Below are 19111 nucleotides of genomic sequence, written 5' to 3' on the forward strand. Positions count from 1 at the left end.
GTTCAACTTTTTTTTTTACATATTCACAAGAGTACAGACAGTATTTTAGTGAAAAACACATATGCACCCTAAAGATGTGTGACATGACAAGGACTGTCTGATAAACAATAATGACAAAAAAAAAGTCAGGATATTCATGAACCTTCAAGACGGCGGTGTATGTTTTTTTCAGCAGCACCAAAGCTCACTCTGCTGAGTTTCCTTTTGTTTACTTCTTGTACAGCTTAGACGTTACAACTCAGCATATAAGGTAGGCTACACTTAGTGCAAGAGCTGACACATTTTTGAAGAAATTGCAGTAAACCATTGTTCCACCCAACTTCAAAAGAAGAACGAAGAAGGAAAGTGGCAGAAATTCAAAAAAGAACAATAAATAAAAAAAGTGTACACTTGGCTTTAACCAATGCAGTTTGTATACTTGTGAAAATGTTGAAAAGATATTCAACAGATATATTCAATTTAATTCACAAATACTTTATTAATCCCTGAAGGAAAATGAGTTATTTGCAGTAGTTTTCATGGTTTCAGTCTCTTGGGAGATGCATCGTAGTGGGTTACAGCTGTGGGTAGGAAAACTCCTCTGTAGCGGTCTCCTGCACTGCATCTGAAAAAGCCTCTGACTGAAGACACTGCTGAATCACTGTGTTGTGACGAGTCAGCACAATCAGCTCCAGAGGCTTCAGAACAGAGCTGGCCTTCTTTATCAGTTTTTTCAGTTTCCTTAAGTCATTGGCTCTCATGCTGCTCCACCAACATCATCCATTTTATTAACTGAGTCAAGGGGCTACTCCCAGAGATGTATTTATTTTTTGTTCTGTTTGCTCCTTGGTATTGTGTTGACACACTAAACTGCTCCAGATCAGCAAACAGCCAAAATCTTTGCTTTTATAGAGGTGGTTGTTATATAAAATGGCGAGAACCAGAGATAGACATAATATGTATTTTTATGTTTATTATTTGCATAGAATAATCAACAGCCTGACAGATGCAAAAGTGTGACCAAGACCAAGTTCCAACAGTGCTCTCAGTTGCTAATGATAAATCAATCAAGTGTACTTAATTATAGGAACCTGGATTACACGGTAGCAGCTGCAGCATGGGCTTGGGAAAGATCTGATGAAAAACACTTTATTATGTGCAGACCAATAAAATTTAATTATAAAAAGAGAATTTTTTTCAAATAAACACACAACAAAAACATTTGATGTGCAATATCATGCACAAAAGACCAGTGTCACATTGTTCTGAAATTACATTGAAGCTTTGTAACATTGTTCTCCTTTACAGTGTCCTCTTATTATGGCCGGTTCACACTACCCATTTCTATTCTGCCTAATGTCTATATTTCATAGTTAGAAGTGTGTGTGTCTTTCTTGTGAACATAGCCACATAATATGGTTTTAGTCCATTAGACTAGCTTTTACTTAAGACCTGTACACATGGTATTGCGACCCTCTGGGTCAATTGCCAATAAATAAAAATGCATATTCCAGTGATGACAATTTCAAGATGTAGCATGTAGATAAAATATTAAATTATAGGAATACAAAATAGCCTGAAAAAATACTTAACTAATAACACAACAGAATAAAGCTGCTTGAAGCCAGAATTCAAAAGCAGTGAACAGAAGATAATACTTAAAAAAAAAAAAGTCTCTCAAGTAAAAAAACAGAAGCTGCAGCAGGGAGGGGTTTCTCTGCACAGTAACTGTATTAGTATGTGTGATGGTTTAGCTTGGGCCTTGGGACTTAACTCAATTACAGTCTTTATCCTGCCTCTTGCAACAGAGTTAATACAGTTCTGGTAATGCAATATTGATCACCTTTCTTGTCTGGGCTTGCTCTCTGCATAAGAGCCAATCAGTATACCATCTTAGAATGGGGCGTAATCATTTAAAAGGATAGAATGTATCTTTTTGATGCTGTTAACCTACTTATAATAAAACTGGATCTTCTTTGAATGTATAGCCAGGGTTGATAGGAATTTAATGACAATTACCTCACAATAAGACTCTTAAAGAGGAATGTTTGATGAAATGGAGACATCAGATGAAAAATCATGCAAGTACCAAAGCAATTTCTTAAAAGTTAAACAGTGACAGAATGTCCAGTAATGAAGATGTTGCTCTCCAGGCAAGAAATACCATTTAGAGTCTCCATATTTAGACATAAGCTACAAGCACAGTTTAAAAAATGGAAATTAAAAAATCCAGGAAGAGTTTAATGATTGCACAAAAGCTTTTTTTCAGATGGTTTTGCAGCCAAGGATCAACTCTCCTGTCATGTGATTTCATTATGATTGAAAGTCTATTCAGTATATGCAAACATGGCATTACAAAGGTAAGTCTCACACTCACACCCATATTAAAAGAAGTGTACTTGTAAAGTTTTCTTAGGCCAATTTCAGTTGGTCATCTTACTTTCTTTTCGATTTGTGCTTTCTAATTAGCCTATATAACTTGGCACACTTCTCTATCCCTCGCCATCTTGGACATTTAATCTAAGGTAGTCTTATTGTTCTTCATGTTTCCTCTAACCTTCACATCTTAGGTGTTTAAAAAAATAATTATACATATAACACACTGTACACACGTCCATGATAATCTTCATGGAAGTGGATCATTTGGGAATGGATATTTCTTCATTTTTCGTAACTCTTTCCCTCCACCTTTGTTTTTGTAGTCTTTAAATCAGCAGTGGAAGATCATTGCACACTTCATCCATGTCTCCATCTTCTATGCCTCTATGGTCTTGAAATATAACCTGGCATATAATTCATCAAGCTGGCTGTGCAAGGCGTGGAATGTAGGTCTTTTGGAGGGTTCAGCAGCCCAGCAGTCCATCATAATACAATAAATATTATGAGGGCATCGAGTTGGACGTGGCAGGCGAAACCCAGATGTTAAAATAGTCAGCACTTCCTTATTGTTTTTCCCTGCAGGGACAACAAGGGATAAGAGAAAGGAAAAAACACTTAATAGCATAATTAACATGATCATATGAAATCTTGGATGAAATTATTTTAAAAACAGTATACATCTACATGACATGATAACTCATTGTTGAAAAATATCCATAAAGTAGACATTTATCTTATTATTGACCTTGAAAAAGCATTCAGCTAATCTTGACTGCTATTTTTATGACATTTCTATGAAGTAATTCAAATTTTTGCAATAAACCTTCAAAGATCGTTTCAGTTGAAAACGTCCTCAATAGAATACAATTAAAAATAATCTACGTTTTCTGTAGCCAGGCTGACAAAGAGTTACAACTCTGTTGAGCCGTGCATTCCTGCAGATCTCAGTATTGAAGATTTTATGAGCTTCTTCAGCAAGGCAAGGTCAGGCAAGTGTATTTCTATAGCACAATTCAACAAGGTGATTCACAGTGCTTTACAAAGACATTAAATAATACATAAAAAGCAGTACAATCATGACAATTAGAGAAAAAGAAGGTGAATTTAAGACCTTGTTTTTGCTGAATAAAGGCAATGTTGTTTTGGGGCAGTAAGGGAACAAAAAAAAAGTATAATAATCTAGCGCTAGCATGACAGCACCTGTGTGTAACGGGACTCAGCAGTCCGACCAGCACTGATCCACGTAGACCCTCTTATGTGATTTCTGGCTTGTGTTGTTCTCTCAGAAGTAAGTGGCTTTGGATAAAAGTGTTTGCTAAATGACAGTAGTAGTAAGAAATCAACCAGGCCCACCCGGCAGCGCCTGTGGGCATTTCTTCAGCTACAGCCACTTCCTTAGGTCTTGATCTGACTCTAGACTGTTTTGTTCCTACAGAACTCCTTGAGCTACTTCAGTCGTCAATAAAGCTAAATCATCAACGTGTCTGTTAGACTCCTTCCCAACTCGACTATTACTACTATTAAAATTGTTTTTCTCTCTTAATGGTACGACAATATTGGACCAGACTCGAGGAGAGCAGCACGCGCATGTGCACGTCTGCGACAGAGAGGCTGGCGAATGTTCTTGCCAAGTGGATGTAAATGTTTAGGCCTGCAACTGTTCAAGTCTGTTAAAAAAATAATTAAAATTACTTTATAAAGCCACTTTTAACATTTAATAATGTAATGAATTCAAAGGAAAACACCTCAAGTTGAGGGCTTTTCTCAGCAATTTTTAGGTGAGATTAAAAAAGCGATTAATTAGATTAATCACAGATCTTGATTAATTAAGCTCTCAATTTGTTTTAATCGCTTGACGGCACTAGATACATTAAGCTGCTATAGGCCTTCGCTGCAGGGGACACCAACATGACCCACTGAGCACTGCCCTTTTTCTTTCCTCTTCTTCTCGTTCCTTTGCTCAGATCCATCACAGTTATTCATTAGAAGTATCTCATAAGCACAATTGTTCTCCATTGTTGTTGTAGTTTGCTGTCCTGGTCTGCCCCCTCCTTTTCTCGTTTGTACATGTTTGCCAGCTGGAGCTTCAGGAGCTGCATGCAGCCCTGCAGCCCCACCCTCCGATCATGCTTGCTTCCATCTGTCTGTATAGATGTCTCTGTTGGATATCTACTAACATCCTGCCCTGCCCCCCCTCTGACCATCCGACCGTCTGCTCTAGACACCTGTTTATATAATTGTCTCTGCAATACACCAGCTAGCAATGTATTGGTCCTATGTGCATACAACTCTTAGTTCTCCAGCTAACAGATAATTAATACTAATATATATATGTTCTTTTGTACCTTTGACAATATATCTGTGCCTCTCCTCTCTGTTCTTCATTCTCTCTTTCCTATATCCCTTTTCTTGCTCCACCCGGCTGGCCTTCAGCAGGAGGGTCCCCCCCTTATTGTTCTATTGGAGCAGAGCAATAGAGGCACTTTCCAGAGACCCAGAACATGGCCCCCAAGTCATTATTACTTAAACAATGTCAGCTAAAAACTCCCCTTGTGGCAGAAAAACCTAATGCCCAAGAGTGGTAAGGAAAAACCCTTTAAAGCAAAGAAACCTTGAGAAGGGACCTGGCTCATAAGAGAGGACCCTCCTGCTGAAGGCCAGACTGGGCAGAGCAGGAAAAGAGACATCAGAAAGATAGAATGAGGAAGAGAGAGAGGAGGGGCACAGATATATTGATACAACTTGGCTATTAACATGGGTATGCCCATAATGTACTGATCACCTCTCCTCACTGTCCTGTTTTTACTCACCAAGTCTGTATTTGTCATCATAGCTGTCACTAACTTTACAGTTTACAGCATGTTACTACATATTAGAAAGATCATAATCATTCTCACATTCTGTGTTTTATTGCAGTTTTACAATCAGTTTTATTCTGCAAACAACTGCTTCATTCCCCGGACTTATAAACATACAGTGACACACACATAAAAAAAAGTTACTTTACCTTCATAAGGCATTTTGCCACGTGACATCATCTCATAAAGCAGAACCCCAAATGACCAAACGTCTGATTTGACAGAGAAGCGCTGGTAAATGGCTGCCTCAGGAGCCGTCCACCGCACTGGGATTTTTGTAGTCCGACTGGCTGTATATACACTGTCCTAGAAACATATATAGGGAAAAAGTGAGGAATTAGGACATTGGCAAACAACACATTTGACCAGTAAAAAACAGTGTAATGTCTTGTTTACATCCTATTTGTTATAAACTGTATTTCTGGTTTCATTGTTTTATTGTAGTTCCTCACCACCGTCATGCTGTCCTCAGACAGTGGTGAGGAAGTAAAACAAAAATAAACAAGCATTTGCAGATGAAGCAAATGCTTCATCTGCTTTACAATCAAGTGTCCACATGTTTGAAATTAGGCCTATTATTGTGTTTTCTGCTAAATGAAAATTCCCTTGACTGACATTTGTTTAAAAAAACTAAATATGAGCATCTGAAATAAAAAAATATAATTTTTTTAATGTTGTTTAACATTTATTTCTACACAACTCTGTGTGTATTGGACATGACTGGAACACCCAGATACAGCAGCAGCAAATAAAACTAAATGTCCAGCGTTAAACTCGTGTCTTTCATTTCTTTCGGTTTCAGCTGTTCCCTTCAGGAGTTGCTCCAGTTAATCCTCCACCTTCATCTGATTCCATCCTCTCCATCCCATTCTCTCAAACACACTCACTTCCATGTTCTCATTTCCTCAGGGGTCTCCTTCTAGGAATCCCTCCCTGGCGATTGTAACCTCGCCTTCCAATAGATTCACTCTCCCTTCACTGGACATGTCCAAACCATCTCAGTCTGGCCCCTTTGACTTTCTCTCCCAAACATCTAATATGCGCTGTCCCCCTGATGTACTCGTTCCTGGTACCATCCATCTGCACTGTCAAAAAGAAATTCATAATTTTAATCTCTGCCACTTCCAACTCTACGTCTTGTCTTTCCTTAGTGCCACAGTCTCTTAACCATGTAAGATCACAGGTCTCACCACCGTCTTTTACACCTTTCCTTTCATTCTTGCTGATACTCTCATCACACATCACCCCTGACACTTTTATCCACCTGTTCAAACCTGCTTTCACATGCTTTTTCACCTCTTTTCTACGTTGTCCATTGTTCTGGACGGTTGACCCTCAGTACTTAAAAAGATCTCTTCTCGCTGTAGCTTAACTGCTTCACTTTAGTCCGTCCCATCCACGCACATGTATTCTGTCTTGCTGCAGCTAATCTTCATTTCTCGCCTTTCCAGGGCATACCTCTATCCTTTCTAAATGTTCCTGCACTTTCTTCCTGCTCTGACTGCAGATCTCAATGTAATCTGGAAACATCCCAGGTCATAAAACATTTCTGTTTAGTAAAGCCTCTAGTTAGTGTAAACTTTAGTGTGTTAGAGCCAGTAGTCATAGCTGCAGCTACAGGACAAGACTAGCTGGTCTTAAACATAACTTCGTTGTAGATATGCTGCTATAGGGCTACGCTGCAGGGGGACTCATGATCCTCTGAGCGGTGCCCCTCACCCCTTCTTCTATCCTCCTCTCTTTCCTTTCTTCAGATCAAACACAGATATTAATTAGAAGTATCTCATAACCATCATTGTTCTCCATTGTTCAAATATTGACCCAGTTATTGATGGTCCTCCACTTTAAGAGGCGGAGCCACAAAACCCTGCCACAGTGCAAGAGGTCGGAGGTGAAGCGCAGTTGTGACTTCTCCTGGAGGAGTGGAAGAGGTTGGTAATAAAAGAAGGAATTCTGTATCGGAGCATTGAGGGCTGTCAGAGAAAGAAAGTCCACCAGTCCGTACTGCCTGAGAGTCTTTCCACATCAGTCAAAACTGCTCTTCATGATGACTCAGGGTATCTTGGATTTGAGAAAACATTGCAGATGACGAGAGAGAGATTTACTGGCAGAGAATATTTCACAAAGTCAAAACATGGTGTGAGGAATGTGAGAGCTGCTTCCTTAGGAAGACGCCAACTGCAGGTCTCAGGTTATTCTGGGCAGCATTCACAGCAGCGTGCCCATGTGTGCATATACTTTTTGACCCCGGAAAAGTTAAAAAATGACATGAAGAATGTGCTCATTGTGAAAGACCATTAAGAGACATAGCCATATCCCACTATGGATCAAAAGTGGCTAAGGTGCTCTGAAACAACTTCTGCAGGTTTGGTTTCCCAGGAAAGCTGCATGCAGACCAAGGTTGCAATTTTGAGAGTGTCATTGGGAGAGAGCTTTGCAAAATATATCAGCATCACCAAAACACACACCACACCCTATCAACCCCCAGGGCAATGGAATGAGAGGTTCAACAGAGCACTGTTGAATATGCTGAGGACACTGTAGCCCCACTGGCATGAGCATAGCATGACTTACACACGGCATGATTCTACTTCCTTCTGTTTGGAAGAAATCTCAAAGTTATTTGACTTAATCCTGGCTTTCCTAATTCCACAACCATCTCCGTTGTCTGGTTCACATTCAAGATGAGATGATTGTTTCCACACCATGCACCAAATGGTCCACCAGTTCCCTGTACACAGTCTCTTGTCCATCACTAATACACCCCATAATTGCAGAGTTATCTCAGTATTTCTGCAGATGACAGGACTCTTACCTGTACTAGAAGTCTGAGATGTACTGCGTGAAGAGGAATGGTGAGAGTACAGTGCCCTGTGATGCTCATGTGCTTCTATCCAATTAATCAGACACATAACCATTCAGTCCTGCTCAGAATCGCCATGGTGAATCATCAAAATACTGCCACAGTGCCAGCACACCACATTCAATGCAGAAGATGGATGAGATCTTTTTGGTACTGGAACAAGAATGTTTTTCCACAGCACTGGCACCTTCTCCTGGCTCAGGCTGAGGTTGATGAGTTTCTGCAGTCCCACATAGCTGGTTGGCAGAGCGTTTTGGACTCTGGGACTGATGCCATCTGGACCTCCATGCCGAATAACAACGCGATATCTATAGCAACATCCCCCAAATTCTTATTGCACCAATATGACCAGCAGTCTCCCTCTGAAACTCCTGCTGTTGTGTTTGTGGGATGCTCATAACTTCTTTTTAAGGTTTTTCAGTTTTTTACTGACCCACGTTTCATTTCTTGCGAAGCTAGTCTGTCATTTTAGTAGTCAGTTGCAGTTTACGCTTCTGTAATATGCTGATGTATGACGTCCATAGCTCTGAAGTGAGTGTTCGCAGACATCACCAGAGCCGGATTAACGCAAAGGCAGACTAGGCACGTGCCTAGGGCCCGACAGGGGGGGGGCCCAGACAGAGGGACAAAAAAAAAAAAAAAATTTTTTTTTTTTTTTTGTCTGCACACATATTAATGGTTGATAACATGCCGGTAAAAACCTAAGGCATATATATATGTGCATTATTACTATATTTAGTATACATACATATATATATATACGCATACATACGCACAGGGCCGTTGCAAGGGATGTGCGAACCGTGCGACCGCACGGGGCCTGGCGCCCCAAGGGGCCTGGCGCCCCAAGGGGCCTGGCGCTATGGGCCGTTTTTTTTTTTCCCCAATTTTTTATTTTTTTTCCTTATAAATATCAACAGTCACGTTCCATTACAGACCTAAATGTGTACTAGTCTGTGCATATCAATAAATATATGTGCAATGATGACGCGTGTCTGTTGTTCAATACAACTGATCAGACCAAGCGCGGACACAAGCTAGTCTGATCCAGACGGTGGAGTTGGAACAAACTGTCACACAATGTCGAGAGAACGAGACAAATTCAGGAAATTTCCATCAGGGGATGAAAAAAGAAAAAAACAAAAGAAAATGGAAGAGTTTAATGTCTCTCTGAAAGGCACGTTTGATAAATTTGTTACAAAAATCACCGATCCGACCGGGTCTCAAGCAGCCATGGGGCCCCGTGTCGAGGTAAGCCCAGATGATGATGAGGCAGGGGAAGGTATCCAGTATTTTGCTAATTGGAGAGTTAAAATTGCGCAAATAGACACCCGATCCGACCCGAAAAACCCCAAAATTTCGCGCGCGCTCGCTACGCTCACGCGCGAGGGCCCCCCTGGCTGTTTCACACAGGGCCTCGCAAATCTCTCAAACGGCTCTGCATACGCATACACATACATACATACATATACACATACACATACACATACAGACATACATACTACAGCACACTTTGTCTTACTGCAAATTGTATTGGTCTTTGTAGATTTGACTTCTTATTTAACTATTCAATTTAATCAACACATTTAATTAAGATTTTCTGCAAAATGCTCACAATCGATAAGATAAGGATAATTTAATAGCATTTAATAGAGCATTGTAATAACGTATAAATAATAAAAATCTAAAAATAGTCTGATAGACTGTTTAATATACAACACATGACTTATTTTGGAATACAAAGAACCAACTTGACTATGACTATGCTATGTAAAATGTGAATTAAGTTTTATTAGTAACTTTGGTAAGTTTAAGATTTCATAAATAACATCGATGGAGGGGGGCCCAAAAATCACAGTCTGCCTAGTGTAGTCCATTTATTTAATCCGGCTCTGGACATCACATTTTGTTATCAACAAATTCGCACCCATGACTCGCCACCCTGCGTCAGTCCTGTTTACATTAGTCCTGACTCGCAATTGATTGTACCCAGATGCGAGTTTGCAGGTCCAGCTCGACACGCCACCCTATGTCAGTTAATGTAAAAAGGACTGATGACACGCTAGATTCAGGTGTTAAACCGCCAATGTAGAAGGTGCTATAATGTGCTGAAAGGATTGGTAATTTACACCTTTTTTAAAACGTGTTTATATCTGCTCTGATCTTACAATTTTACCATAACCTGGTCCCTCAATAGCTGTCAGACCTTCTCCACCCGTACACCCCCACCCGTGCTCTACGCTCCTCCTCAGCTGCTCTCCTGTCTGTACACAAATTCAAACTGACCACTATGGGTGGCAGAGCTGCACCCAGACTCTGGAACTCTCTCCCCCCCCTGCATCCGTCAGATTGACTCCATTGGACAATTTAAATCGCATCTTAAAACCCATTTGTTCAGACTTGCCTATCCAGTTTAATTTTCTGTATTTTCTTTTATTTCCTGTTGTATTTTATTCATATTTTCTATGTTTTTTACTGTAAGGTGTCCTTGGGTGCTCAGAAAGGCGCCAACAAATAAAATCTATTATTATTATTATTTTCAAGTCACTAATGCATATTTTTTACTCAAATCATGCTCATAGTTTTGCTATCTTTATTTATTAACAATTTCACTGTCTTTTCTACCAGGTCCCAAAAATCCACATTCATTCTCATACTTGATACTTATACAATTCATAAAAGAGTCAGTGGTATGTTACCTAAAGTTGGTGTGATTCTTCATGAATAATATATACACACACACACACACACACACACACACACACACACACACACACACACACACACACACACACACACACACACACACACACACACACACACACACACACACACACACACACACAGTATATTTTTTGTCTTTTCAAGTAACAGAAACATGAGTAAAATATGTTTTTTTTACTATGCTTCATAGAATATGTAAGTATACATTAACGAAAACCAAAAAAGCCATTTGAAAGGCCACATGGATTCATTCTACAACTTTCCAATGTTTGCGTAAGTTTTGTTGATCAAAGACAGACATACACATGTACCTTAATAATCCGTGCCAGTCCAAAATCAGCCACCTTGCAGGCCAGATCCTCTCCCACTAGAATATTCCTTGCAGCCAGGTCTCTGTGAACAATGTTTCTGTCCTCCAAGTAGGCCATGCCATCTGCAATCTGACTGCCCATGTAGATGAGATGAGCTGACGTCAGCCCGTGGCCTTCATTAGCTAAGAACACACACACAAACACACATGCCGTGTGACTGGAAAACCACCACTGTATATAACTGAATGCAGTTCTTATGAATGTAATTCTCATACTTCTATAATGGAATGGAATATAATGGAAACAAAAGATGCGTGGGAGTTGCTAAAATGGTTTACACTGAGGCAACTATTCATGTTTTGTTAGAGCACCATTACTTTTAATCATGGTATACATTTGCTATGGAATTGTTTCAATAAGCCCATAGAATATCAAAACAATTTCCATCCAGAGCTGCATTCTTTTTTCCAGAAAGCTCTCGTATTAATGAGAGAGTATAACAGCTGGGTTAAGTCTTCTCGAGCACATCTACATTGGATGTGGCGTTAGGTCTGGAATATGTGGGGGATGAGCCATGTGTGAAAATGATACTGTATCTCTTTGCCTGGTCAGCAATACTAAAAATGATTAGATGAACCATGTGACATAGGTCTGTGTCCACTGTGTCCAGTAAGAAGCTAATGTAATCCTGTTTTATATACCTGCAGTGACCATGAAGTGTCTACAAATGACTTGTTAAATAAATGCTGAAATCCACAATAAAAACAACAGTACTATGATGGAATGATCACTAAACTATAAATTGCTTTGGAGAAACTAGCAAAGGTCAAAAAAGTATGGAACATCTGGTTGGGGCCATTAGTTTTTTTTCCACAATGTTATAATACATTACTAAAGAATCTTCTGTAGTACTAAACTAAAGATTGAAGTTTCAATTAATGCAACAACAACTGCTATGCAATGTTTATTTTAATTTGCACTCAGACACTCAAGGCTGATAATAGCTTGAAACATTTCACATAGCTGACATGGGAATACTGATTGCAGAAAAATCTTGTGTTATGATTTTTAGCAAAGTTGACATATTATAACAAGGGATTAATCCCATCTACAAAGCATAAATGTGTCATAATGACATTCTGACACATATACAGAGTGCAACTAACTTCTTTTAAGTGTTTAACTCACACCGATAATGGAGAAAGGAGGAAAACATCTTTTTTTTAAATAAATAAAAAAAATCTCCATTTGGAACAGGCAAATATACAAATCAACTCTTTAATGCTTGCTCACTTAGAGGAGCTTGAGGCAGGATTGAGGCAGGATTTATGAAAAAAATTCGTATACGTTTTAAGTTTTCTAGTAATAATGTCAGATGAAGCGTTCCAAACCCAAAAGAATGAGCCCTCTAGTGTATCTCTCCGTTGCCTTGAACAGGCTGTGTGCTGCAAAATGTGCTGCATAGACATTATTACTAGAAAACTTAAAACGTATACACATTTTTTTCATAAATCCTGCCTCAAGCTCCTTTAAGAGCATTTTTCCACTCCTTAGAAGGGCTGCAAAAACACAGATTACAATTTGATTTGTACTGTATATGCGAAAGAGAGCGATTTAACATCACCTGACTTGAGTGCTGACCCAAACCAAAGAAGAACAACTGTTTTGAGCCATGTTAGAGCAACATCACATTATTCTTGTCACAACTTGGGGATGTAGGACCCAAATGCAGGAGACGGTGGCGACAGGAGTTCCAAACCAAAAGGTATTTATTTAAACAAAAGCGCTGAATAGCCAGGAAACCAAAGCAAAAAACAATAACCCAACCTTGACAAAACCAGAAATAAACTAGGAAGAACCAGCAACAGACTATAAACGTGGTGCAAACAGTAGGAACAAAACAGTAACCATGGCAAGAAACAGTACCGGAGAAAACAATACCGACCAGCAGGGAGCAAAGGAAAGACAAGACAAGATATACACAAGGGCTGACGAGACACAGGTGCACCAACACTCATGGCAGAGGAACAAGGACAAGAACTAAAACACAAGGAAAATAAAACAGGAACAAACAAACCCAAATAAATAAGAAATTAGATATATAATAAGAAATAACTTGTGAATTTAGCAAAAAGAATTAAAACATAGTATAAAACATACTTATAGGTCTATACATATTTTATTTTACTATTGTAGGCCTGTGTGTGTGTGTGTGTGTGTGTGTGTGTGTGTGTGTGTGTGTGTGTGTGTGTGTGTGTGTGTGTGTTTTGCAGCACTCACAGGTAAGGTAGGACTTGAGGCTTCCTTTGATCATGAGTTCCATCACAATGTAAACAGGTTCACCTCTGGAGCACATGGCCAAAAGCGTGATCAACTTGGGGTGATGGAGGCTCTTTAGTGCCTGAACTTCCTTCACAAATTCGTCCTGCTTTGTATCCTCTATAGTAACAACATGAGAAACAGAAAACTCGGTGAAATTAGCTTTCATAAATTGCCACTAAATACATTTTGACTACTAGTAGGCTATCCAAATACATGCAACCAAAATGACATACAACACAAGTGCTGCCAGAGCAGAAACAAAGAGATCACTTGGCTTGCTGCTCACGGTGCTAGGCCGGTTGCAGTCACCTGTAGGTCAGGCAAGCCAACCAGATATGGCAGATACCGCATGTTTAATATCCAAGTCTAATGTGTCTTTTGTCCATTTTACATTAACTAACATGCGTGTTGAGCTGGCCCAGTCAATAACTTGCCTCCGAGGATACACTTAATCGTGGGTCAGAACGAATATAAACAGAACTGCCATGGGGTTGGGAGTTGTGGGTGGGATTTGTTGATATCAAAACAAGTATGTCCGCAAGCTTTTCACTTCAGAGCTGTGGAAGTAATAAATTGGCATATTACAGAACCGTATTCTGCACCTGCTACTAAAATGACAGTTGCAAGAAACAGGACTCGGGTCATTAACAAATTGAAGAGCCTTAGGAAGAGGTTCTTTGCACTCAATGACCACATGATGCGAAATGATATAAGAACAACCCTGATGTATGTAAAGTTAAACATATTTTGAAAGTTTGCTAGAAGATGTGAACCTTCTAGTAGTGGTCCTACTAACAATACCTACTGGCACTAAGAACAATCAGCTGGAATACAACACAGCAGCAGTAATATTGGAGATTCTAGGCTGCATAAGTACGCAAAGAAGGCTGAAAACTAAAAATCAAGACAACACAGAGAGAATAAGCCAATTATCCAAACAACTGCCTAAGAAATATCACAAATCTGGCATTGGAAACACAAAGATTATAGCCTTGTCCACCCAACTGAGAAGTTAAAGCTAAGACAATCAATAGGATGTTCTCTACTGAACCATCCAAGATCTATGCTCAATGGCAGGGTAATAACATGAGAATCAATCCACTGGAAAGGTGTATGGTGGAGGGATGCAATGCATAACATGTAAGCGCTGACCACAGTAATCTCCCAGAACAAGACCCAGTCACCATCACAATGGCAGACATGTGAGAATGAGCCTCAGGTATGAAGAGTTAATAATAATAATAATAATTCATTTTATTTGGAGGCGCCTTTCACGACACCCAAGGTCACCTTACAGAATAAAAACACAAGAAATACAATTAAAAATACAATAGACATCCATACAAGCAACAAGACAAATAATATAACAGTAGACAAACAAACTGGTGGGAAGTAGTGCGTGATGTCCGGTTATAGTGAATGGGCAAGTTTGAACAGGTGGGTTTTGAGTTGTGTTTTGAATGTGGTGATGGAGTCTATTTGTTTTATGTGTGGGGGGAGGGAGTTCCAGAGTCTGGGTGCCGAGCAGCTGAAAGCTCGGGCACCCATGGTGCTAAGGTGTGAGGTGGGAGTGTAAAGAAGTCCAGCAGAGGTTGAGCGGAGGGTGCGGGAGGGGGTGTAATCTTGCAATAGGTCACAGAGGTAGGTGGGGGCTAGGTTGTGAAGGGCTTTGTGGGTGAGGAGGAGGTTTTTGTAAATGATACGGTAATGGACTGGGAGCCAGTGGAGTTGGATGAGGACGGGGGTGATGTGATCAGATGACTTGGTGCGGGTGATGATCCGGGCGGCCGAGTTCTGTATGAGTTGCAGTTTGTCGGTGAGTTTGGTTGGGAGGCCAGTGAGGAGGGCGTTGCAGTAATCAATACGGGATGTGATGAATGAGTGGACCAGGATTTCTGTGCTGGATTGGGACAGTGCTGGACGGAGTCTGGAGATGTTGCGGAGGTGAAAGAATGCAGTCCAGTTAGACAGCATCAGGCCCAGTACATGAGCCACACTCACTGGCTGATGAACACACCTACAGCTGCTTGCAGATGGGACCCACCCAGAATGGGGTGATCCCATCAAACTACCAGCCAATTACCTGCCTCTGCACAACATGGTAGCTCCTGTTAGGCATCACTGCCTAACAAGTAGGCGCATGGCTCCTCAGAAGGGAATTGGCAGGTACACCAAAGCCAAGAACCAGCTACTGGTCAACAGGGCAGTTCCAAGGACTAGAAGATGTAATCAGTGCACTGCCTCGACTACAAGAAAGCTTATGACTCAATGCTGACCTCAATAAATACTACCATTGGCTGGAATAGGCAGGAATGAAGGACAGCATAGAGGCATTAATTATAGCAGCACAAGAACAGGCCTTGAGCACTAGAGTGATAGAAGTCAGAGTCTATCACACCAGACAATACCCTAGACTGCACAAATATGCCCCAAAGACAATCCAGCACAAAATAGCCGGTTGCAAGATGTTGGCAGGTTAAACACACATGGAACAACACAACCAGGTCGCTGTTATAATGTACAGAAACATCTGCACTGAATATAGGTTGGAAGTCCCAAAGTCCATGTGGGAGATACCAGCACGGATGGTGGAGAATTCAAGAGTGAAGATCCTGTGAGACTTGCAGATTCAGATCGATAGTGTAGCGGGATGGGCAAGCTGCACATACAGACCTACCTTGACTGGTATCAGGTCTTGCAAGAACTGGTAACAGATGAGCTCATTTTGGATTGTATGTGGCATATGTACGTCTGCCAAGGCGTACATATGCCTCGTCTGGGCCACGTTGTACAGTATACATGATGTAGCTCAGACGTGTGCCAGATGGCGTCCCAATGGCAGTAATCTGTGTCATTTGGGCGATGAAGTTTGACATCCTCTGCACACATTTAAATCTACTCCAGCATTGACTGCGTTTACATGCAGTCAATAACCCTTTAAAACCTGAATATTAGCAATAACCCGGTTTTGCACGGCCATGTAAACACCAATAACCCCTTTGAATAACCCAAATTTTATTCTCATATTCGGGTTTTTAAAAACCCCATGGTTACTCTTTTAAAACCCGAATATTCGGTCATGTATACGCCTAACGGAATATCCCGATCAAACAGAACATGAATTTGTTTTCTGTGCATGCTCTTTCCGCAAGGAATCCTGGTCTTTTGAGTCCAGGAAGTTCTTATAAACATGGAGAAACGCAAGACCAGATCACTTTTGGAGTGAGGAGGAGACTAATCACTTCATAAATGTAATGAAGGATATGAACATTTTGGCATTTGTAGACGGTAGAAAGTACCGGGATAGCGAGATTTACAAAAAGGTGAGTGAAAAGTTGCCAAGTTAAGCTCCAAAAACTGACCTCCATCTCTCTCCTCACACACACTTCCCTTAGCTCGACCCCATCCGATAGGCCATAACAGTCATAGAATGATAACATGAACTTTGAAGTACAGTTCTTGCACTATACATGCATACACTAATGTGTGTGTGTATATATATATATATATATATATATATATATATATATATATATATATATATATATACACACACATATACATACACACACACACACACACACACACACACACACACACACACACACACACACACACACACACACACACACACACACACACACACACACACACACACACACACACACACTGTATCCATGTGCACATCTTTCAGTGGGATACCATGAAAGCTTAAATTACCTTGCTTCAACATCTTTATGGCCACTTTCTTGTTCTCTTTCGTCCAGACAGCCTCCCACACTTCTCCAAAATGTCCTCCTCCCAGCTTTTTGTGGAGTTTGAATTCCTCACGTGGCCTCTCCCATGGCTCCATGTCAAATAGCTCACGCTGCACAAAGACACCATGGTGATTCCAGAAAAGACAGTGATGTTTAAGTATTGTGTAACACTGAAATTATTGTACGTTTTATAAAGTTTTATAATCCTCACAATGCACAATACAAGGTGTTGCTACACAAATAGAAGTCATGTTCTCCCATATGATAATATAACAGATGTGTTGTTTAGTTTCAAAATTTAAATAAATTATGCATCATTTTAGGTTGAAGAATTATGCTTCTGTGTTAAAGTGTTCGTTAAAAGTTTCTAATTAAGCAAAGGAGATGATGAAGCAGATATTTACCATAAAAAGTCTAATCTTCTAAAAGTGGACAATTTGCTGGTTCCTTTCCTTTTTGTTTCATCTATATTTAAATCCTCTGCAGGCTGTGCTGCTATAAAAGTAGAAGTGATAGTGACTGATACCAGTTGGAGCCGTCCCTTGTCTCTAACTTGTCATTTCAAAACTAATATACACACTCACACACACACAAATATATATATATTTTTTATTTTATTTTTTATTTATTTATTTATTTATTACACACAGATTCAAAACCCCAGCAGGCGTTTCTCCGATAATCTCTCTCACAAACTCTCCTTCAACGGCTGCAAAACAGACCTATCTCTCCTGAGCCTGTGAGCTGTGAAGGCCACAGCTCCTAGTTTAGCGTACATTTTTTAAAGCAAAGCTACTTTGGTTTTTGGGTTGTGTTTGTATTTGATTCAGAGATATTTGGCATTTAGAATTTCTACAAGGTGAGGAGCTCCAGGACAAGGAAGGTGTGGGGGTCAAGGATGTAGTTTCTCACTGTGTCACTAGGTGTAGTGGCTGTGTCTGTGTGTGAGTGTGGGTGTCTCACTGGGGCAGAGTAGTTGATTGATTGATTGATTGATTGATTGATTGATTTCACCTGCACCTGGCTGGTGATCAGTTTGTTTGTTGGAGAGTTAGGGTGCCTATATCTCTGTTGACCACAAAACTAGTTATTATCTGAAGGTCCAATAATTCCATCTGCATATCATGTAAGGCTGACAGTTTGATTTTACAGAAAGGTTCAATCAACACCCTTGAACTGCAGAAATGTCTTATTGTTTTCCTTGGACTCAGTGTGTCACAGATCCCTGACCTCTCCCTCTTGGTGACTAATGGATAGTCAGTCTAAAGTTGATAGTCACATTACATTACAGATGGAATAAAAGATCAAGGAATGAATTTGATTAACACGCTGCCAGCCAAAGGCCGGCCCCTGATCGTGTCTGAAGAAGCATCTGGTTGCTGGGAAACAGCAACTAATGTTGGTCTGGCCGCAGCGCTGGACGCAGCACTGGTATCAGAGTGACTCACAAATGAGCCCCAGACGAGCCCTGATGATATGAACGCCTTCAGACTAGCCCGGAGATAAAAGAAGACCAGCTGCTGTACCATCTCTACATCCCCTCATCCCCTCATCCTCACGGGGAGGAGCAAAGAGAGAGAGCCATTCCTCATCATGATCACTGGTTCACCAAACCAAGAGGAATGCTGGTCTGCCAAGAACAAAACCATCACTTCGATCGCTTGCAAAGCAATCTGTGTAAGGGGCTCTATTTGGGTCTGGGCAGAGAAACTCAGTTTAGCCATTTAACTGTTTTTTTTTTTTTTTACTGTGTCGCACATGTTGTGAGCTGGACCAGTGAACGTGCTACAACTGCGTTGATTTGCTGAAGTGCGTTTGTTTATCTTATAGTTGATCTGTTTTTGCATCCATGTTGCTGGATCTCGTTGATTGCATTCTCCCACCACAGAATCCTTCCTCATTTCCTGGTTAAATGAC

General features: G+C 40.4%; 1 protein-coding gene across 1 annotated transcript in view; it reads right to left on the reverse strand.

Moving 5' to 3' along the window:
* Positions 1-1107: 1107 nt before the first annotated feature.
* The window catches only part of LOC133456982 (tyrosine-protein kinase SRK3-like), a 33093-nt gene continuing 15089 nt past the window's right edge, over positions 1108-19111 (reverse strand). Inside the window, exons 4-8 of the mRNA XM_061735757.1 lie at positions 17157-17304; positions 13395-13553; positions 11115-11296; positions 5366-5522; positions 1108-2934 (exon numbers count right to left, since the gene is read on the reverse strand). Coding sequence (XP_061591741.1) covers positions 2735-2934; positions 5366-5522; positions 11115-11296; positions 13395-13553; positions 17157-17304 — 846 coding nt within the window. The 3' untranslated portion in view covers positions 1108-2734. The remainder of the gene's footprint in view (positions 2935-5365; positions 5523-11114; positions 11297-13394; positions 13554-17156; positions 17305-19111) is intronic.

This window comes from Cololabis saira, chromosome 12, assembly GCF_033807715.1.
Source record: "Cololabis saira isolate AMF1-May2022 chromosome 12, fColSai1.1, whole genome shotgun sequence".
NCBI lineage: Eukaryota > Metazoa > Chordata > Actinopteri > Beloniformes > Belonidae > Cololabis > Cololabis saira.